This window comes from Borostomias antarcticus, assembly GCF_949987555.1.
Source record: "Borostomias antarcticus genome assembly, chromosome: 6".
NCBI lineage: Eukaryota > Metazoa > Chordata > Actinopteri > Stomiiformes > Stomiidae > Borostomias > Borostomias antarcticus.
This window is the reverse complement of record NC_140239.1, coordinates 8588682-8612011: the sequence shown is the minus strand read 5'-3', so window position 1 is coordinate 8612011 and position 23330 is coordinate 8588682. Positions and strand designations below refer to the sequence as shown.

General features: G+C 48.4%; 2 protein-coding genes across 2 annotated transcripts in view; both read right to left on the bottom strand.

The window, feature by feature from the left end:
* Nucleotides 1-11049: 11049 nt before the first annotated feature.
* On the bottom strand, nucleotides 11050-15047 carry LOC311310264 (E3 ubiquitin-protein ligase TRIM35-like; the record flags this gene model as incomplete). Its single annotated transcript, XM_084439684.1, has 4 exons — nucleotides 11050-11692; nucleotides 12412-12434; nucleotides 12539-12769; nucleotides 14802-15047. 4 exons carry the CDS (start codon nucleotides 15045-15047, stop codon nucleotides 11050-11052), a joined length of 1143 nt encoding a protein of 380 aa, XP_084295810.1.
* Nucleotides 15048-19351: 4304 nt separating this feature from the next.
* slc39a14 (solute carrier family 39 member 14) overlaps nucleotides 19352-23330 on the bottom strand; it is a 36293-nt gene continuing 32314 nt past the window's right edge. The window contains exons 8-10 of the mRNA XM_084439338.1: nucleotides 23012-23237; nucleotides 21953-22137; nucleotides 19352-21725 (exon numbers count right to left, since the gene is read on the bottom strand). Coding sequence (XP_084295464.1) covers nucleotides 21573-21725; nucleotides 21953-22137; nucleotides 23012-23237 — 564 coding nt within the window. The 3' untranslated portion in view covers nucleotides 19352-21572. The remainder of the gene's footprint in view (nucleotides 21726-21952; nucleotides 22138-23011; nucleotides 23238-23330) is intronic.

The window sequence follows — 23330 nt, the reverse complement described above, 5'->3', positions numbered from 1 at the left end:
TATTGTTAGTATATATAAGTTCAGTTAAGATTTATATAAGATATGTTAAGTATTTAGCAAGCGCCAGGTTAGTGGGCGTGGTTTTGATTGGCGTACGTGACTTGACGCATGTTTTCTGTTTTATGGCACGAGCCCTGAGGTAGTCTGTGTGTTAGGTGAGGAAGAGCGGTCACGTCCCGATCAGCCAGAAAGTCGGCGAAGTATAGAAAGATTAGCCTCTTCAAGGTGGACTCGTTACTGTGTAGCCTACTGTGTGATGCTGTCTAGGAGACCTGCCTGACTGTTAGTTGTAGATCTCTAGCTACCCGCATCACCGCGGGAGTTCAGCGTTTGTAGTGAGCTAACAGCGCTAGCCGGTTTAGCTGTGTGTTCCCGTTAGCCAGCCTTGCTAGCCGCCGGCTACTAACGTTGGCGCATAACTAGCCGAGAAAGAAGACTAAAGCCAAACGAAGCCGTCGCCTCCGAGGTGAATTGCGACCGATCGCCAACACCACCGGAGCGGACCGGATCACCGGAGCTGAACCTCTTCACGCCTCTTCACACCTCTTCGTTTACTACGAAGACGCCCCATTCCCTTCCAGTTGCTACGTCACCCCCCCCCCAATCTGCTGCCTTCCTCTCAAATCACCTACGAGCTCCAACCAGGCCTCAACGCGCTCTTTTTCAGTCCGGGACTCGAAGCCTTTTCAGGCCAGGTACCGTGTGTGTGAGTGAGTGTGTGTGTGTGGCCGGCGGGAGGGAGTATATTGGGATGTATATATAATTTGTATGAATAAATGTGTTTGTTTATATTTGATACATTGCTGTGTGTTTAGTTGTCTGTATTGTTTAGTTTAACCGCTAATCTAGTATTGGGTTTGAGTATTATAGTGTGATTAGCTGAGTTATAGCTTGTATTATTATATATTATGATATATATGTTTATTCAATATTATATGCTAGTTTAAAGGGTTGCTGTCGCCCCCTGCCTCTATCCTCCTACACTGCCCATCTAGCTCAGAATTAGTTAGATAGCCAGCCCTTCCTAAAGTCATACAGTCCTTTAGCTACTCCCTGGTTACAATTGGTCCTTCGAGCCGGATAGGTTTGTGTAGTGATAGCATGGCTGAGCGCAGCCAACCAGACAAGACAGTTAGCCCCCCTTCTCCGCCCCCTGAGCCAGAGCCACGACCACAGAGAGTCCCCCGGTTGCCTCAGAGGTTACAAGAGTATGAGCTTGAGCTCGAAAGCTCACTGAGTGGTAGTGAGGAGCGCACTCCACCGGACACAGTGGTCGGAGAGGCCGAGGTGTCCGCCGGCGCGCGGGTGGCTAGCACCGAGACAGCCATCAAAGAGCACCAGCCTGAGGATGAGATGGCAGAACAGCAGGGTTTTGCCGTAGAAACGGAAGAGCAGGAAGGAGAGCGGTGCTCTGTCCGCTCAGAAGAGAGGTACAGGCCCGAGGCCCGGTCTGACAGCGCCTGCGCGCGGAGGAGGGAGGGCCTCAGCCTTAACGATCTGCCTCCCAGCACGGCGCGCTCGAGACCTAGCTCCCGCCGTTCAGTGGCTTCCTCCCGGTCCAGGGTTTCCGTGGGCAGTTCTGCCTCTGGGGCGGATAGCATGCACTCCAGAGGGAGTAGTGCCGCGCTGTCAGAATGTATGCGCCAACAGGCCGAGATGGCGTTAGAGCGTGAACGCCTCCAGTTCGAGCGCGAACGCCTCCAGATGGAAGGAGCGGAACGTGCGGCGGAGAGACAGCGTCAGGAGGCGTTAGAGAGGGAACGCATCCAGTTCGAGCGCGAGCGCCTCCAGATGGAGGGGGCGGAACGTGCAGCGGAGAGGCAGCGCCAGGAGGCGGAACGTACGGCGGAGAGGCAGCGCCAGGAGGCGGAACGTACGGCGGAGAGGCAGCGCCAGGAGGCGCTAGAACGTGAACGCCTCCAGATGGAGCGCGACCGCCTCCAGATGGAGAGAGAGCAACTGCACGCGGAGAAGATGGAGGAAGCGATGCAGACCATGCGTGACATGTGCATCAGCAGAGCTCCGTCGGCCCGTAGTTCCAGAGCATCATCCGCACGCCCATCGCGAGTGCCATCTCCTGAACGCCCCACCGACGGCTCCATGAACCCCGCCATGACTGTACAACTACAGGCCCAGCTGACCACATTGAAGGAAGAGGACCAGGGACCCGACCGCTACGCGGCCCAGAGTGAGCCCCCGTCGCTGCCCGGGAGGGGAGCCATTCCACAAGAGCGTAGCACACCCCCAGGTCCTCCAGCGAACCAAAGGGCATGCAAGCCGGAGACCCAGACAGTCACTCCAGCCCCTCCGACCATCCACTACAGGATGTTTCCCCAGGTGGAGGGACCCAAGTTCCCCTTCTTCAAGGACGAGGACAGGAGCCAGTATGTGGAACTACGCATCTGCCTAGACACGCTCCTGGACGACTCCTGCTCAGAGTCCTACAAATATGCAATTCTCCTTCAGCATGTGAGGAACCCCAGAGCCCACAACATGGTTCTGGCCCATGCCTCCTCACCGACGCCTTACACCAGAGCGCTCGCCGACTTGGATGCCCGCTACGGTCGTCCTTGGAACCACGCCCTTGCTGAACTGCAATCCCTCGAACAGCAGGCCCCCATCAAGGATGAACGGGCGCTGGATGACTTCGCGCTCCGCGTGCACACCTTGGTAGGAATGCTGAAGACGCAGGGCCCAGCTGGCGCCAGCGAGATCAACAGCACCTCCAACGTAGAGCGGCTGCTCCGCAAGATCCCACGCTTCCGACAGGAGAGGTTCCGGCGACAGCAGCGCATTCGTAACCCCGGGAAGTTGGGTCTGAGCATGGCTGCCTTCGCGGAGTTCCTACTGGAGGAAGTGCATGACACCAACGTAGACGCCATGAGTTACGCTGAGCCGAAGAAGGAGAGGGAGAAGGGAGACCGCTGGGACAGGCCGAGCTCGAACAGAGGACGCCCAGTAGGAGTGCTGCACACGGAGGAGGAGCCTCGGAGAGAGAGGAAAGCCCGACCTGAGGGAAAGGATTCCTCTCAACCCCCTCAAAAGGGACGGAGAGGTCCACCGCCATGTCCGTACTGCACCAGCGAGCACTGGTTCAATGAGTGCAGTGACTTCAACAGCCTGAGTACCGAGGCCAAGCAGAGGTGGCTCGAAGAGAACAAGAGGTGCTGGAATTGTGGGCGCGACCATCTGGCTAAGAACTGCACCTTGAGGCGAAAGTGCAACCGCTGCGAGGAGGTCCACCTCAACATCCTACACGAGGTCTCCCTCGCCAGGTCCACGGAGGGCACCAGAAGCCCTAGGTCCAGTAGCGCACCGGAAGAGGAAACACCTGTCTACTACCTAGACCCAACCCAGAGCAGCGGCTCCAAGGTCCTACTGAAGGTGGTGAAGGTCCGACTCCACCACAACAACGCTGTGTACGACACATACGCCGTTCTAGACGATGGGTCGGAACGGACCATCCTTCTCCAGGAGGCAGTGCGCCAGTTGGGGCTCCAAGGGACTGAGGAGAAGCTGACTCTGCGCACGATACGTCGCGACCTTAAAGAGGTCACCGGGGCGAGGATCAACTTCTCTATCTCCCCGGCGGGGCGGCCGTCGGACAGATATCAGCTTCAGAATGTCTTCACCGGAGACCAGCTAGCGCTCTCCCGCTACGACTACCCCCTGGAGAGATTACGCGCAAGATATCCCCACCTACGGCGAGTAGACCTGCATCCGATAGAAGGAGCGGAGCCCACCCTTCTCATCGGCTCGGACAACGCTGCACTGATCGTGTCGCTCCGTCCTCCGCTGAGAGGACCACGAGGCTGCCCGCTGGCTGTTAAGACTGTGCTTGGGTGGGCCCTCCAAGGCGCTACTGAGTGGAGAGATAGAGACGGGAGAGCTACGTCATCCCTCCATGTCCGAACCGAAGAAGTGCAGACCATCAACTGCCTTCACACCAGTGTGGACTCCACGAATGCGGCGCTACTAGACAACGTCCAGAAGCTGTGGACACTAGACGTTACGCCCTACAAGAACGAGAAGCTCTACGTACGGTCAAAGGAGGACGCCTACGCCATAGACCTCCTTAAAGCAAAGACAGTGCGTATTGAAGTCCAGGGCGTGAAGAGATACGTCACACCACTACTCCGAAGAGAACCCATGCCAGAGTTTCGAGTGTCCCCTCGAACCGTCCTGCAGTGTCTGACCAGCACTGAGAAGCGTATGAGGAAAGACGAGGTCCTTGCTGCTTCTTACAGAACGGAGATGAAGAAGCTGACGGAGTCCGGTCTGGTGAAGAAGCTCGAGCCAGCCGAGGCGAATCAGAGTGCCGAGTCTTGGTACCTCCCGCACCACAATGTGCACCACAACGGGAAGAACCGAGTGGTCTTCAACTGTAGCTACCAGGTGGGGAAGCTCAACCTCAACCACTATCTTCTCCCTGGTCCAACCTTGACCCCAGCCCTCTTGGGAGTCCTGGTGAGATTCCGTCAGCAGCCGATCGCAGTCAGTGGTGATATTAAGCGAATGTTTCACCAGGTCAGGATGTTGGAGGAAGACAAGCCACTCATGAGGTTTCTCTGGAGAGAGGACCCGAGCGACCCCGACCCCTCTATCTACCAGTGGGAGGTGCTACCCTTCGGGACGACCTGCAGCCCCTGTTGCGCCACCTATGCGCTACAGACTCATGCCGCACAGGAGACGGCACCTCCTGGAGTGTTCGACGCCGTCCATAAGAGTTTTTACGTGGACAACTGCCTCCACAGCTCGAAGACAGCCACGGAAGCCCGCCAGCTAGTCCAGGACCTGCGTGCTCATCTCCAGGAGGGTGGATTTGAGATCTGCCAGTGGGCCAGCAACGACCCGCAAGTCATCAGAGACCTCCCGGAGGAGGCCAAGTCGACCAGCAGCGAGGCTTGGGTCTCTCACTCACCAGATGACGCTCAGGAGATGACGCTCGGACTTATCTGGCAGTTCCAGACCGACACTCTACGCTACCGCAACAAGCCTGCCAAGCCCCAACGTGTCACGATGAGAACGATATACAGCACTCTAGCGAGTCAGTACGACCCACTGGGATATATCGCTCCCTTCACGACGATGGCCAAGGTGCTTGTCCGGGAGCTGTGGGCCCAGGAACGAGGATGGGACGATCCTCTGCCTCGTCACCTAGAAGAGAAGTGGAAGGCCTGGGAGCAGGAACTTCCCACTCTCCAGCACATCCAGCTGCAGCGGAGCTACTTCCCTCCCTCCACGGACCTAGAGAGGAGTGTCATCACGCTACATGTGTTCTGCGACGCCTCGGAGATGGCGTACGGGTCCGTGGCGTACGTCAGAGCGGCAGAGCTTGGAGGTGAAGTCCACGTCTCGTTTGTCCTGGCACGTTCCCGAGTGGCGCCGAAAAAGCAACAGTCCATCCCAAGACTGGAGCTGTGTGCTGCCCTGAACGGTGCGCAACTGGGAAGGTTCCTGCTCGACGAGCTCCAGCTACCTCTGACGAGCGTCACCATGTGGTCAGACTCAACTACCGTCCTCCAGTGGTTGAAGTCAAGCTCATGTCGGTATAAGGTGTTCGTGGGCACCCGAGTCGCAGAGATTCTGGAGTTGACTGAGGTGAACTGCTGGCGTTATGTAGACACCAAGAGGAACCCTGCTGACGTCATCACGAGAGGGGCAACTCTCCAGGATCTGGCTGAGCCCCACCTGTATCACACGGGACCAGACTTCCTAAAGGAGCGGGAGTCAGAGTGGCCAGCCACGCCTGCGTTAGCAGAAGACAGAGAGGACAAAGAGCTGCGGAAGACGTTGTTCTGCGGAGCCACCCAGGTCGTAGACCCTGCGACTACTCCGGGAGAGGAGTGTGAGACGCTCGAAGAGCTGCAGAAGAGGATGTTCTGCTCCAAGGCCGGTCTACCCCTAGTTAATCCGCTCAGTGCCGAAGATTACACCGCTGCGGAGCTCCTGGTGCTGCAGAGTGCCCAACAGGATGCCTTCTCCCGAGAGCTGGAGTGTCTCGAGAAAGGGAAGCCGATCCCCTCGGACAGTAGACTCCGCGGCCTAGCTCCAGAGCTCGACGGTGGTCTCATTCGCGTGGGTGGCAGACTGCGCCGCGCTCAAGATCTAGACCTAGACACAAAGCATCCCATCGTGCTTCCCACTAAGCATCAGGTCACCAGGTTGGTCATCAAGCACCATGATGACAAAGTGCAGCACGCGGGTGGAGAACGTGTCTTCGCGGAGGTACGACGGAGATTCTGGATCCTCCATGGACGGGAGGCGGTACGGAGATATCAACGGTCCTGCTCGGACTGCCAGAGGTGGCGAGCCACCCCGCCGCAGCCCATGATGTCCGACCTGCCCGAGGACCGGCTGCGACTGAGACAGGCTCCATTCCACTCCACTGGGGTCGACTGTTTCGGGCCACTCCTAGTCCGGAACCGGCGAGCCTCAGAAAAGCGGTGGGGCATCATCTACACCTGCCTGACGACGAGAGCAATGCACCTGGAAGTTCTGCACCAGCTCACAAGCGACAGCTTCCTCATGTCCTTCAAGAGGTTCACCTCCCGGCGAGGGACCCCTAAGACCCTCCGGTCGGACAGAGGCACCAACTTCGTCGGTGGTGAGGCCGAGCTGAGGGCAAGCTACGCCGCGATGACTGAGGAGGCCCGTGACAGACTCGCCTCCCAGCAAGTGAAGTTTGAGTTCAACCCCCCAAATGCTCCACACTTCGGGGGAGCCTGGGAGCGGGAGATTCGCTCAGTAAAGAACGTCCTGCGTACGATTCTCGGACAGAAGGTGCCTACAGATGAGGTGCTGGAGACTGTACTAGCAGAGATTGAGGGCATCTTGAACTCCCGGCCCCTAGGCTATACCTCCAGTGATGTAGCAGATCTGGATCCCATTACGCCCAACTTCTTGCTGATGGGGCGGCGAGACTCTGCACTGCCTCAGGTAGTCTACGACCCTGCAGAGCTCACCGGAAGAAGATGGTGGAGGCACAGCCAGGTGCTCGCGGACCAGTTTTGGAGGCAGTTCATACTGCACTACCTGCCGACCCTGCAAGTCAGGCAGAAGTGGACGAGGGAGAGGGACAACTTGTCCGAAGGTGCCGTGGTACTGGTGATCGACCAGTCCCTTCCACGCGCCGCCTGGCAGACGGGCAGAGTGACCAAGGTCCTGCCGGGTCAGGATGGAAGGGTGCGGACGGCCGTCGTGGACGTTGGTGGTCGCACTTACACCCGACCTGTGGCACGCCTGATCGAGCTCCCTCAAATCACAAAGGACACTGTCACCTCATACCTCACGCTGCTAGAGCAGCCTAGCCAGTGTGCCTTCCATAGTTAAATGAAACCGAGGGTTTCATGGGGCGGCTGTTATGAAGGCCCACAATCTTAGTCTTAGTTTCCCCAAATCAGCTCTATTTTCCCCTGTTATTTTCCTTATTATTGCCATACATTTCATATACACTTATGAAGGTGTACATTGTTATTGTTAGTATATATAAGTTCAGTTAAGATTTATATAAGATATGTTAAGTATTTAGCAAGCGCCAGGTTAGTGGGCGTGGTTTTGATTGGCGTACGTGACTTGACGCATGTTTTCTGTTTTATGGCACGAGCCCTGAGGTAGTCTGTGTGTTAGGTGAGGAAGAGCGGTCACGTCCCGATCAGCCAGAAAGTCGGCGAAGTATAGAAAGATTAGCCTCTTCAAGGTGGACTCGTTACTGTGTAGCCTACTGTGTGATGCTGTCTAGGAGACCTGCCTGACTGTTAGTTGTAGATCTCTAGCTACCCGCATCACCGCGGGAGTTCAGCGTTTGTAGTGAGCTAACAGCGCTAGCCGGTTTAGCTGTGTGTTCCCGTTAGCCAGCCTTGCTAGCCGCCGGCTACTAACGTTGGCGCATAACTAGCCGAGAAAGAAGACTAAAGCCAAACGAAGCCGTCGCCTCCGAGGTGAATTGCGACCGATCGCCAACACCACCGGAGCGGACCGGATCACCGGAGCTGAACCTCTTCACGCCTCTTCACACCTCTTCGTTTACTACGAAGACGCCCCATTCCCTTCCAGTTGCTACGTCACCCCCCCCCCAATCTGCTGCCTTCCTCTCAAATCACCTACGAGCTCCAACCAGGCCTCAACGCGCTCTTTTTCAGTCCGGGACTCGAAGCCTTTTCAGGCCAGGTACCGTGTGTGTGAGTGAGTGTGTGTGTGTGGCCGGCGGGAGGGAGTATATTGGGATGTATATATAATTTGTATGAATAAATGTGTTTGTTTATATTTGATACATTGCTGTGTGTTTAGTTGTCTGTATTGTTTAGTTTAACCGCTAATCTAGTATTGGGTTTGAGTATTATAGTGTGATTAGCTGAGTTATAGCTTGTATTATTATATATTATGATATATATGTTTATTCAATATTATATGCTAGTTTAAAGGGTTGCTGTCGCCCCCTGCCTCTATCCTCCTACACTGCCCATCTAGCTCAGAATTAGTTAGATAGCCAGCCCTTCCTAAAGTCATACAGTCCTTTAGCTACTCCCTGGTTACAATGATAAAGGTAGCAAGGGTGATTATGATGCTGGTGGTGGTGGTGATGATGATGATGATGATGATGATAATGATAATGATGATTCTTTAGCATGCTTTTCTATGGGGCTCAACGTTGTCAATGCAGACTGGCTGACTTTATATATTGTTGAGGAAGTAAGGAGATCCTGTTTAGTATCACCAGCTCCAGTGATGTGTGCTTCACCTACCTTGCATGTGCTCATCACTGAGAGGAACAGAACTATGTACTCGCTTGGCTGGAGACAGCAGGGTTACCTGCAGTTCCACTAACAATCCACTAGAGGGCACACAGTGCTACATACTGGTAGATGTACCTACAATTGTTAGGCGCTGTAACCGCAAAGTGTTAAAGGACAATGCTCGTTTTTGACAACCTGGACCTTATTTACGACATATTATAAGACGTTTGACTCACCGAGATCACTTTGGTGTAGTTCGGAGGCCTGTAGAAGAAATGTAAAATCCAGCGCGAGCCAGTATATCCATGTAATGGCGGTGATCGGGGCAACGAGAATGCAGCTTCTAAAAATCTATTTTCTGCCGCGAAAACGGTTGTTTTCATCAATCTGTCTGGATGAATCGCTAGTTGTGCTTACATAGAGAGCATAGGCCTGTTGTGGTATTTCCCATGCCTCTGTAATATGATCTTTAGAAACGGCGTTAGACACGAAATAGCTTCCTCACTTGCTCCAGCACGCATGCGCACAGCGTGCTGGAGCAACGATTGCACGCTGTGCGCATTAGTGCAGGAGCAAGTGAGGAAGCTATTTCGTTTCGAAAGACGTTTCTAAAGATCATGGCATGTGAAAACCACAACAGTTATGCTCTATGTAAGCACAACTAGCGATTCATCCAGACAGATTGATGAAAACAACCGTTTCGCGGCAGAAAATAGATTTTTAGAAGCTGCATTCTCGTTGCCCCGATCACCGCCATTACATGGATATACTGGCTCGTGCTGGATTTTACATTTCTTCTACAGGCCTCCGAACTACACCAAAGTGATCTCGGTGAGTCAAACGTCTTATAATATGTCGTAAATAAGGTCCAGGTTGTCAAAAACGAGCATTGTCCTTTAAATGTGCCCAATAAATCAACTGTTTTACCTATAGACTCTAGAATGTAGTAATCAGTGGATAACAGTATTTTGATTAAAATATGACATGTTTAACCTTTAAATGTGACATGGTGCACTATATAGATAATGTTGATGATATCCCATATGGAGCAGCATAAGTCTTCTGACCCTAAGCTTTTTCCTACTGATGAAAATAGCCAGCTGTTAAAATAGTAAAACTGAACTTTATCTGACATGTTTGACTTTCTCTAGGTTTTGAGGGGAACTGCAAGCTCTTCTGCTCATCTTAATAACTGACACAACTCAACCAGTCTTCTCTCCTAGCTCCCTCACCAGTGTGTTGTCACGGACGACCTCGTCAGTAGAAAGAGAACCTGGTCTTTCCTGTATCTCCTTCCACCCAGTGATGATACCACCTGCACTGACAACACTGAGCTGCTCGTCTTTGTAGGATTTCTGCTCTCTTTTCCTGGTCCCTCTGTTTAAAACCTTCAATCATTTCTCAACAGTTGGGTCTTTATTCTCCTGGTCTCTTTCTGTCATTTTTGGTTTGTTCTAAAGAATATTATTAATAATCCTATATTTCTCTGATTACTACTCTGGTCTCTCCAATGTGCTACCTGTGTTTCTCTACCTTAAGGAAATGTGTCAAGGTGTTATCAATAAAATGAGAATTTAAATAACAAACATCCTCAATCTCTTTCTCACTTCCTCTCAGTTCAACAACAGTTTTATTTATGTTGATAGAATATGAAGATCAGATGAATTCAGATCAGGGCAGTTCACTAATGATACAGTACAAACATGTAAAATTAAAATGTATAAAAAGAAAATCTAATGACTGATAGAGCTCTGCATGAAAACAGTTTCAAGTGACATCATGAACATTCATCCAATTACCAGATGCTAATGATCCTGACAGGAAAATAACACCTTCAACCCCATGGAGACATCATGCAAAGAATTAGACATCATAGCCGTGGTATATGGTAATTGTATCACGGCTATGAACCAATCGGATTGCTTGATTTGAGTTACCCGTATTATAACTAACATCATCTATTACCTGAGTGGACTGTTTAAGAAGCAGGAATCTGGTTTAGATACTGTAACATCAACAATCAGATACCTGATCCCAGTGAACAGTATCAATACCAAACAAGACAGTGATGGAGGTGTGGTACCAACCAAAACAGTATTCATATGTGACTAACAGAGTCTATAATGAGGATCTATCACCTGAATATTCTGTTTAAGAAACAGTAAAAGAATCACCAACAATATTATGTTTTCAACGTATTCATGATCACAGTGATCAGTAATGTAGTTCATATGAGACCAAATCACTCTGTAGTTCTGTGGAGTGGGACTACAAATACACACACACTTCACTAGGATGACATCACCAACACAGACTACTCTGATGGGAGGATTGCTACATCAGGGTGTTTAGCATCGCGAGTCGGTGAGATACTGAAGTATGGGTAGAGTTTCTCAGTGAAGGTGTCTCTATGAGTGTAGATGTGAGTCATGTATTCAGAGTCGTAGAAGGACACCTCCCCACTGTCACAGTCCAGCTTAATTCTGATCCTCTGGGGTCTCCTCTTCAGAGAGATAGTCTCACCCAAACCATTGGTATACTTACCACTCTCAAAACATAAACTCCACATTCCATAGTTTGGGTTTGGAAGTGACACCCCCTTCCTGTCAACTGACTCTCTGGCCACACCTATAACCCAGTCAGGATGGTCCGCCACCTCCACCTCCCAGCTGTGCTTCCCTGAGCTGAACCCCTCAGAGCCCTGAACGGAAGGGTACCTGGTGAACCTCTCTGGGTTGTCAGGGAGCTGCTGATATGTGTTTGTGTGTCTCACACTAGTCAGATCATCAGACAGAGAGAGCCAGCCGGTAGCAGTGTTGGGGTCCAGAATGACAGGAGTGAACTTGACCACCCCCTTCATCTTCTCCCAGACTCTGAAGGTCAGGTTGCCCAGGTGTTTGGCGACGTCTATCAGCGCTCCTGAGACCAGCTGTGGATCCGGCAGTGTGCACTGGGCTCTGGAAGAACATTCAGTCCGTGTTGAGGATGGGTTGGATTCAAAAACAAGAGGAGACAAGATCAGCTTGCATACAGCAGCTTACATTTTAATCATTTAGGGACCGTTGTAAATTTATGGGAGGGGGTCACTGGAGGACTTTAGAGTGTTTGGGAATAAAAATGCATGAACTTCCCTCTGGCAGAAATATACTGTATTTTTCTGTTGATTCTCCCTGAGTGATTGAAAAAAATATTGGCCCTCCACCACTATATAGATAACATTCATTTTAATATGGTGTTACTCAAAATAAGAAACAGTGAAATGCACTGCACTTTCCGAGCCTAGTAGGAAAGAAACAGATGGCAAGTCAGAGTCTGTGTTCTCTCTACACCTCCTGTCTGGATAGGCCAAGCACAAGATCGACTGATAGGGCAGCCCAAGAGAAACGATAGCCTACACCAGGTCATACAAAACAGCTCGCTGAGTTCTGAAAAGTTGAAGAAACTATTTTGTATTTTGATAGATCCAATTTTGTGTGACTCAAATGAAAAAACAGTAACCCTCCCTTGGACTAAAATTAAAAAGCATGACCCTCTCCTGTTTTCCTCCAGTGACCCCTTCCCATGAATTTTGAACTGTCCCTTAGCGGACACTTTTATGAAAAATGACTTAAGTCGTCATTAAGACAATAAGTACAATAAGATTTGTACCGACTGTACTGTCATAGTCAGTACTTACCTTTGTTCAGTGGTTTTGAGGTTCTGAGGATAAACAGAAGAGAATAATAATATGACCGTCAATAGCATGTTATCCATTTCAATTCATTTTCAATTCTGTAAATGTGTGAAGTTTGAACAACACTGACCTGCAGGAGGGAGATGTCTTCTGCTCTCAGCTCCTTCTCTATGGCTTTGATTGTGCGTGAAAGTGAAGCTATCTCTCTATCCATCTCTTTCATTTTCTCTTTCATTTTCTCACTCATCTGCTTCTCTTCTTTCCTCATGGCTGCAATCCTGGCCTCCTCTTCCTCTTGTAGAAACTGGTGAAGCTTCTTGAACTGCTCCTTGATGTTTCTCTCTGTGTTCTTTGCCTGGGTCTGTAGGAGTCAGAAGAACATTTCATATCATCACAAACTCTATTTTTGGCTGATGGGCAGAGCCCGACAGCCCTATAATAGGGTTTGTCTCTTTCTCCCTCTGTCCCTCACTCTGTGCGTTCTCTATCCCTCATTCTGAGTTCTCTGTCTCTCACTCTGAGTTCTCCGTCCCTCACTCTGTCCCTTCTCTGTCCCTCACTCTGTGCGTTGTTGACTGCAGGCAGAGTGAGTGGCAGGCAGCACAGAGAGCAGCGGTGTCAGATGTCACTCATGACAGAAAGAGACTGCTCCCACTCACTCGTAGAGAGGCTAGTGAGTCCTAGCACATAGGCCTACTGTACCTGGATGTGATCTGCAGATTGAAGATGGGTTTGTTTGACTTCTTTAAATATCTTCACCTTCTCTTCTAAAAGCTTCAGGGTAGTCTGACGTTCCTCCTGCAAAGACAGAAGCTCAACACTTTTACAATCTGAATATATATATTTACAGACAGCATGATCACTGTACCAGTACAGTCAACAAGGAGACAATTGTGGACAAAAATGTTTCTTATGAAAGATAAGTTATAACACCATCACTATATTTTGGAAACTTGTTCTGACAACTTTCAATTCACATCCCACACAGCCAAGCTGTAAATAAATAAAGCTTCTTAAAATGTCAATGGTCAGCTAGCTGGACACAGTAGCTTAGTCAGCTAATGCCAGCTTAGCTACATGGAGACATTGGAGACAAAGTTTCTGAAGCAGTGAACCATTTGAACCAATTATGTCGAAAAGGTTCACTCTTTCGAAGCATTTGACACCTCTCTCTGGTGACACCTGCTGGTCAGTGATGGTGACTGTATTGCTAAGTCAGGTCCTCGAGGCATTAGTGGAGCAAAATACAAATGAGCCCACCATCAACTTTGATCTTTTGTTCAATAAAGGTTCTGTGATAAACTTGGTGGATAACACTGATGGATTAGACAAGGTGCAACTAGACAGGACAGTGCAAAGACAGGATAGAGCAAAGTACAAAATACAAATTACTGCTGGTACTGTAGCAGTCAGGAAGAAGCTGCTTTTGTGGTGTGAGGTGAGCAGTGAAGGGATGTCTGCTGAGCTGGTCAACCATATACTAAGGGAAGCAGTATATTTTGTACTGTATGTTTGTTGATGTGTCTTAAGTGTAATACTGCAATACCTAATACTGTAAGTTAGTGTCTTACGTGTTTATATGTATGAGTTTTATGTATTAGTGTTTGGTACTTTGAAGCCTGCTTGTGCAGACTGTTGCTGTAACCGACGAGGACCACAGCACTTCACACTTCAACAATGTGATATGTGATGGTTGTGGCCAATCCACTGAATAAACCTGTGTATTTTAACATCGGTTGAATAAATAAATGCATTCATTCAGGTTTTGATCCTGATCACATTGGCGAAGGGGAGTATCTCCAATGTATAAACTAGGTAACTGTCTTTTCAATTTATGACGGTTATTCTCAAGTTCTTCTGATTGGCATTAATTAGCGTCAAAAAATAAATAACTTTAAATGTTGTCTACATTTTAGATGGATAGATAGATAGATTTGTCCTAGGTTTTCAGGTGCAGATTTAAAGATGTCATTGCATGTGATTAGTCTCTCTGGTCTTGCTAGTTTCCTGGATGCTGTCTCAATCTAGCCTGGTGTCACCATCCTGATCACGTGAGCTCACATTCTGCTCTCCAGGGATTTTTTCTGTTTGGATTCCGGACGAGTCTCAATCTTCCCTCATGTTCTTGATTGACCTCTCCGCTCCCAGCCTCTGTGATGTAGAGCTCTGTGTAAATGTCATTGAGAGTCTTACCCTGCTTTTTGATCCCCTCAGATATTTTCTTAAACTTTACCTCGAGTCTGTGTTTATATTCATCAGATAGACCTAAGAAAGTATAAACTCAATGTTATTATCAACATATCAGCAAGGCTTTTGACTCATTTGATGTTATGTTAAAAGAGATAAGATAAGAAATAAGAATGACCTGCTTTCCATTCTGCTTCCATCTTCACAACTAGATCGTTCCGTCTCATCTCCCCGAGGATCTTCACTGAGATCTTCAGAGCTCCATCGAAGTTGTAGGTCTCCACCATCTTATCTACTGTGTCGTGTCTTTCAGCATTCTCCAACTTGCTGTTTGGGATGGGCGCGAAGCCATCCAGAACTTTATCCTTCAGGTACCAGTGAAACCTCTTCAGGTCCTGAGCTGACAGGTCGTCCAGAATGTCCAACAACTGTCCTTTACCATAGTTGGCCATTGTTGATCACTAGAGAAAGCAGAACAATAAATGATCATACAGGAATAACTGAACAGGGAATTCGTTTTTTTATTTCGTATTTTTTTAATCGCTTTTAATTGTTATTTGTTGCAGTACAGCTTCTGACCAGCAGTGGCCGATAGCGAGCGCTGTGAATGCTGGCCACAACCATGGAGGTATAATATAACTGGAGAAGGCATTGAAAATGGCTGCCTATTCATTTCAATGAAAGTTGCTCACTGGCGCCTGAAGCCATTTGACGTAGTGGCCAAAGCACGGTATTGCATGTTATGTGACGGCATGCGGCCCAATAGGCTTATTTCTTGTAGAAATAGATTATAATAGATAGGGCTAGTAGTGGAAAACAATTTTTTTCTGGGTATCATTCAACATCAGAGACCAATCTAAAAACGATCAACTTTTAACTCATTGACCCTTTTTTGTGGCTGGAAGCCACCGCACCATAGATAGCATTTGTCGGGTTGTCACTCCCTCCCTCCCTCCCTCCCTCCCTCCCTCCCTCCCTCCCTCCCTCACTCCATCGGATGTTGACCTGCATTTCTATGCTGCCACCACAAGAGGCAGTAATCCCAGCACACCAAAATAAATACACTATGACATCCCGCACTTTCATGTTCCTCCGTAGTGTAGTGGATTAAACGGCCATATGAGAGATCAGGGGTTCGAACCCCCCTGTCCTCTAGAGCCCCCACATGGGGAGCTGGCTTTGCCAGAGTTTGCTTGAGTTTTGTTTTAAGTTGATCCACCCGATAATTCAGATCCGCTCCAAAATTTAACATGCAAAAATATTCGGATTGTGATAGGCTACATTCCACAGGAGAGCATATTGAGGCCATAAGATTACACCCTGTGCTTCCTGTCTCACATTATGATTGTTTTTCCAACACATTTACAGGTGCGCCATTGACTTCCCTTGTAGCCCAGTGAGAGCCTGCAGAAAAACTGCAGCTAGATCAATACTCAAACGATCAGTGAAATTATGATCTCTATGTTTCAGGTTCATGGTAGACAGACCACATATAGGGCTGAACGTCCAAAATAGCACATGACCTCTTTACCTCCATTCCCCTGCCCTCTTTATTATGTTGGAGATATCCATCTGTGGGTTCACTTTCAAACAAACACGTCTGAAGATACTAGAAGCAGATACCAAGACTCTCTACGTCCTTTTTGATCTGATGATCACCTGAAGTGACCTTGATCGTCTCTGATTCATTCCTATGGGTTGAGGAATGTCTCATGACATTTTTTAAGTATGAAGAAATTTTAGGTATGAGGAACTGCAGTTTTGTTCTCTACATTATTACTTATGCAATGATCATAACTAACTTTGACAACTCGTCCCACTGCTGCTTGAACCAGTTGGTCCAGTTTGTTACATTCCTCATAGAGCTTCTGTTAGTGTGTTTTGGCTACTGTAGTTCACATTACTTGTAATTCCAGTGGATTAAACATTGATATTTGTAAGTAAATACATTCAGAGAGGTATTCCATAAAGTACGTTTTTAACATATGGATGTTAAGCTTTATTAATATTCAGTGCCTATTGTATTGTAAGTGGGGTACTGTGTGTGGGGCTGCTCAGAAAATGTATTTTGATCCAGCATTAAGATACTAGATTAGCAGGGTTATCATACCAAAATATAAACTAGACACATGTAGGAAGACAAAAATACCAATATTCTTTGGTGACCTTAAGTGGTACCAAAATCTGGATTGGCCCCTAGACTAAATAGTTAGTTTGTTAACGACCTGGTCAACCTTTTCTGTTCATTTTGCCTCTTTCAGAATTGCAAATTAGTTGATTACGTCATCTGGCTATTTCTAGCTACTTTTGGGAGAAACAACAGCTACTTCCCTTACAGAGGAGTTGGCAACACTGGTTCCATCACAGAACGATTTAGGTTGCTGTGTGTTTACTACACACCACCACCACTACCTCTCTCCAGACCACCCTACCTTCTCTCTCCAGACCACCCTACCTTCCCTCTCCAGACCACCCTGCCTTCTCTCTCCAGACCACCCTACTTTCTCCCTACAGACCACCCTGCCTTCTCCCTACAGACCATCCTGCCTTCTCTCTCCAGACCCCCCTACTTTCTCCCTACAGACCACCCTGCCTTCTCCCTACAGACCATCCTGCCTTCTCCCTACAGACCATCCTGCCTTCTCTCTCCAGACCACCCTACCTTCTCTCTCCAGACCACCCTGCCTTCTCTCTCCAGACCACCCTGCCTTCTCTCTCTCTCCAGACCATCCTACCTTCTCTCTCCAGACCACCCTGCCTTCTCTCTCCAGACCACCCTGCCTTCTCTCTCCAGACCACCCTGCCTTCTCTCTCCAGACCACCCTGCCTTCTCTCTCCAGACCACCCTGCATTCTCTCTCCAGACCACCCTGCCTTCTCTCTCTCTCCAGACCACCCTGCCTTCTCTCTCTCTCCAGACCACCCTGCCTTCTCTCTCTCCAGACCACCCTACCTTCTCTCTCTCTCCAGACCACCCTACCTTCTCTCTCTCTCCAGACCACCCTACCTTCTCTCTCTCTCCAGACCACCCTACCTTCTCCCTACAGACCACTCTGCCTTCTCTCTCCAGACCACCCTACCTTCTCTCTCCAGACCACCCTGCCTTCTCTCTCTCTCCAGACCACCCTGCCTTCTCTGTCTCCAGACCACCCTGCCTTCTCTCTCTCTCCAGACCACCCTGCCTTCTCTCTCTCTCCAGACCACCCTGCCTTCTCTCTGTCTCCAGACCACCCTGCCTTCTCTCTCCAGACCACCCTACCTTCTCTCTCCAGACCACCCTGCCTTCTCTCTCTCTCCAGACCACCCTGCCTTCTCTCTCTCTCCAGACCACCCTACCTTCTCTCTCTCTCCAGACCACCCTGCCTTCTCTCTCTCTCCAGACCACCCTGCCTTCTCTCTCTCTCCAGACCACCCTGCCTTCTCTCTGTCTCCAGACCACCCTGCCTTCTCTCTCTCTCCAGGCCACCCTGCCTTCTCTCTCTCCAGACCACCCTGCCTTCTCTCTGTCCCCAGACCACCCTGCCTTCTCTCTCCTCTCTTCCAGACATTTCAAACAGACGTTGTGGTGGCAGCTCAGACACGGGATCTCTGAACGTCTCTGAACAGACGTGACAGTTCAGGAACTGTCCCAGAGCAGATTTTCACATTTTCGTAATGCTGCTGCCAATACTGAAATATCCTGCAGAGGAACTGATACTTTGAGATAAACAGATAAACACGCTCTTTATATCACAAAATTTGACCAGATAAAATAAACTTCTTTACCTGAAGTGTTCACAGGTTCCTTCGGTTATGTCCCACACCCTGGAATGGTGTCTTGACTCGTCTCTGCAACATCATACATCTTTCAATCTCACTTCCTTGTTCATACAAGTCATCACGTGGTTTTCATTAACAAGGGCACAGCCTCGTCTCACCTGTAGAAGACGATGTTGGACTGTTTTCTGAGGGTCACATAATAACCCATAACGTCTGATATGAGGTTCAACCATACATCCATGGGTTCAACACAACACTGTCGAATCTTCAGAGACAAGAAGTGTCTTTTTGACACTAATACATAAAAGGCCAGAAGCACTGAACTGCAAGCAGTAGGCTAAACTCCAACAAGCAGCATCGCTGGAATTGTAAAGAGATGCCTGCCAGGAGCAGTAGACGAGTGCATGAGACACGCCCAGGGACCAGGGCCCAGTCCAATCCTGTCAGGGACAGCCAGGAGAGCCATCTGTTCTTGTTCTGTTTTTATATTGGGGTTCTTGGGAGGTAACATGCAAACTTAACACTCAAAGGCCCGGGAGACACCCCACCTGGACACCTGACAACCCTGCGGAGAACTCGCCCCCCCAGTGCCGACAGCGTCTCAAGCGTGAATCGAACCCACAACTTTATTGCTGTGAGGCGACAAGTGTAATGAACCATACATGCCACCAGTCACATCAATTTGGGTTGACTGAGCAGAATACCAGTCTACACTTGATCACATTATCTCACAATGACTGTCAAGTCAGTGTCCTTATCACACAATACTCATTCCAACAGTGGCATTCAGACAAGCCTTCCTTCATGAATGGGGAAGATTATATAATGTAATGTCAATTACATCTCCCAGATGGGGACATAACCCCCCCCGCCCCGCCCCCGAAAACATTGGTTGATGATCAACAAACAAGCTGTTTGAGATGCAGACAAGAGCCAGTTGATCTTGGAAAAAGATGTTTATAAAAAGACGTTTCCACGATACACTGAGAAGGCTGGAGGTTCCTAGAACATTAGCTACAGTAGGTTTCTGACACCACTATACACAACTTCTTCACAGCGTCAATAAATAATGTCTTCTCCAAAAGTCTAAGGTCAGTTATAGTCACACCATGATGTCTTTGGAACAGCAAAACCCTCTATAAAGTATCATCGTCCGTGTGGAGATTCAAATTTGTTCACGGTGTACAAAAATACTGCACACAATCACCGGCTGTTATTTCATCAATCCTCTTTGACAGTAGAGTACTGTATCTGTGCAACAAAAAACACCACTGCACTTAAAAACAGAGAAACGTCATCATTGCATCTTTGTCTGGAATTAACACGGCTTGTTTCAAATCTCATCAAAATAAAATTAAATGTGCGAGAATTACAATGTAAATATATTTTCAATATATTGAAATCAAAACACAATCACATGGCTCAAACAATATCTAGTGATGATCCAACCTCAGTGCATAATGGTGGTACATAATTTCATGTGATGGCTTACTTTAAAGTGTCCCCTATCAGTTATCTACAATAAACTGAGATGAGAAAATGATACAGATATTGATCTTCAGGGTTTGGATATGTATGCTTAAAATCTGTTAAATAAGAATTACTAGGCCCATTCTACTATTTTTCTTTGATGACACACTGAAATTACACTGGTCCATGTAATGACTTTGTTTCCCTCTACAGGTTAAAAACTATTAATAGGGAACAGCAACACACTGTTATAATGTATAACCAATTACAGTAGCAACTCACACAACTTTGATGTCTGTAATACTGTACGTTGCAATTCATATCAACTAGTCAAAAAGTGATTGTGCATGGAGCTGACTGAGAAATGCATACAGTAACTCATAATTAATCTAAATACAGTATTCTAGTAAATGGTATAGAAATGTCTACATTATCTACCAAGTCAACAAATCAAAATACTGTTAAGTTGATGTAATAATGTTTGTTTCAACATTACTATTACAGATTTCCCTGATGACTAAATATGACTGATGGCATAACATATATCAGGTCCACAAATCACCTGGCAGATAAAATGTGATTGTAGGTTTTACTGAATGAAAAACAAAAAAAAACTGCCACCTCTCTAGATCTCCATCTGTGTGGTGTTGGATAAGGACACAAACATTCAGGCACATCTTGTGCGCGCCTACAGTTCAACATACAGTATTTGATTAAGTCATAATTTGATCCACTGTTAACATGAAACGTTCTGGAACACCTCAGTTGGACATCAGCATTCAGGATATGCAAGCAACAGAGAATTGCATTCATAAACTAGTACAGAAAGAGTACATGTGGAAAAAGATACAGTATGACAAGTCAATGATCAAGGGCACAGGTGGGTGACTATGAGACTGTGGGGATAAAAGGCTGTGTGACCCTCTTGGGCCACCATAGTCCATCAGGGCTGACACAGACTCTTCAGAGGGAAATTGGAGTGGCACTCAAACAAGCTGCTGGTTTCACTCTGCAGGAGAGATGAGTGAGTCTCAATGAAACCCTTCACCGATGTCTATGGCCAGGTCCATGTTTGTCTAAGGTCAGTCGTTTGTGTTTCTATCGTTCATAATATTGAAAAAATAACATTACGCAACAGCAAAGTCCCTTGATAAAATAATGGGTTTTGTTCCGGAAGCTTCCAGTTGATTTGTACTTTTTTGGGGTTTGGAATGACAAAAAAATGTTTTCACTTGGAGGGAAATAGTCAAAGGATGTTAACAATGCAACTGCTATTTCCTGATTTGGCTAAGCCCACTTCCTGTTACCTATGGACCCACACAGGTGCTTATGGGTAATGTGTCCATATAGACCACCTGTCCCTCTCAAGACATCCCTGTCCAGACTCATCCACTTGAGAGGACATGACGGAGTCTGTGGAGCCAAAATGGCCGCTCAGTCGCTTGTGTAAAGAGGGACAGCTTGAGAAACAGTGGGTGTATATATTGCACATCTGTCGTTCATCCAGTGTTTCTGGACAGAGGAATGGGTGTGTGTGTCTAGACTGACAGAGAGACTTGTGCATGGGGCTGGTCTACAGAAGGCCAAAAAGAGGTGTAGAACAGAGGGGTCTCTGCCAGCCAACTACTGCATATGAAGAAGTACTTAGAAGTCTTATATAGGGTGCGTTCCTGCCGCACAACTGGATGGGCGGGGTTGAGGTTCCAGTTCTGACCAGTCTAAACCGGTTTGCTCTGGTTGTGTCCAGTGCTAGGTCAGGGCTAGCTGGCCGGAGTAGGTGGTGAGTAGGAGCATGATGGTGAAGCCGGTTAGAAGGCCGGCGTTCTGGATTGCGAAGATCATGAGACTGCCAGTCCCCCCGGACTCCTCCTCCTCACGACTCACCTCGTTCATCTCAGGGAACTGAGATAAAGAGGGAGGGAGGGAGGGAGGGAGAGAGAGAGAGAGAGAGAGAGAGAGAGAGAGAAAAAGACAGACATGTTATTTATAGGTCACAGGATACGCCCCTCCACCCACCACCCCCCCACCCACACACACACACACACGGCCCCTCCTTACCCACTCCCAGCCCTCACACACACACACACTCTCAGCCCTCACACACACAGACACACCCTCCCAGCCCTCACCATGTCTGCCAGGGCGATGTAGAGGAACATGCCCCCCGCCAGGCCGAAGATCCAGCTGGGGGAGAAGCTGTTTCCCGCCAGGATGCCGAAGCCCATCCCCAGGTAGCAGCTGCAGGCAGACAGGAAGTTGAAGAACAGGGCCTGCTGGATGCTCATCCCCGAATTCAGCAAGATCACAAAGTCTCCTGCAGACAGACAGAGAGGGGGAGAGAGGGTTACAGAGACAGATAGCCAGCCAGAAGGAGACAGACGGACAGAGAGACAGAAGGAGACAGACAGACAGAGAGGGGGAGACAGACAGAGACAGACAGAGGGGCAGATAGGGAGAATGAGAAGGAGAAAGAGAGAGAGAGAGTGAGGGAGAGACAGAGGGTGGAGTGGGAGAAAGAACAAGGAGAAAGTATCACAGGTATCACTGTGTCGTTTGTTCACTGACTTGACCACTGACTTGACCACTGACTTGACCACCCAAAACCTAGTGATTCTCAGTAGAAATGCTCCCTCAAGCAGGACGACTCCTGGAAACTAGGACTAACTCCTAGTGGGGATCCTTATGTACAGTATGTATATTAGGGCTGTCAATTTAACGTGTTAATTAGATCAATGAATTCTGCAAAAATGAACGTGCTAATTAATCAAAATTATTATTTATTTTTTATTAGATTTTTCCCAGCGGACCCAGTAGGCTACAGAAAGCAGGCAGCACAGAACGAGTAGGCTAAGTCTACGTCAGACAAATGGACAAACAATAGTTTTGAAAATCCACGAACGGAGATTGATTGATAGCCTTAAACATAACGAGATAATTTAATGAAGCAATATATTGACTTCAAAAGCCACATTTTGTAATGCCTATTCAATGATTTACTCGTCTGCCACAATAATGGAATGTCCTTTAATTGAAATATTTTATTTTGGGGTCTTTTCCCAGCAAAAAACGATATATCCGATAAATTATGATTAATTACAGATCTTTTTTTTTTTTTTTGAATGACAGCCCTAATGTATATGTATGAATAAACAAACAAACAAACAGGTAAACAAATGCAGCCCCCTCACCCAGCTCGTGGGGAAACTCCTCGCACAGGATTGCGATGGAGGTGCTGACGCCCTGGAACACGGAGGCGGTGAAGGACGCTCCGATGGCGAGGCCGTCGATGAAGTTGTGCAGCCCGTCACTCAGCGTGATCATCCAGGCCAGCGTGCCGATGTCAGTGTAGGCCGTCCCCTTCAGCCAATAGCAGCCGCCCCGGGTGGCCCCGCCTCCTCCCAGGCTCTGGGTGTCCTGGAGGACATGGACAGTGTGGGGGTGTGGATGAATAGATAGATAAGTATGAACTTAAATAATCTGCGTAGGAGGAAATATGAAAGAATGGGT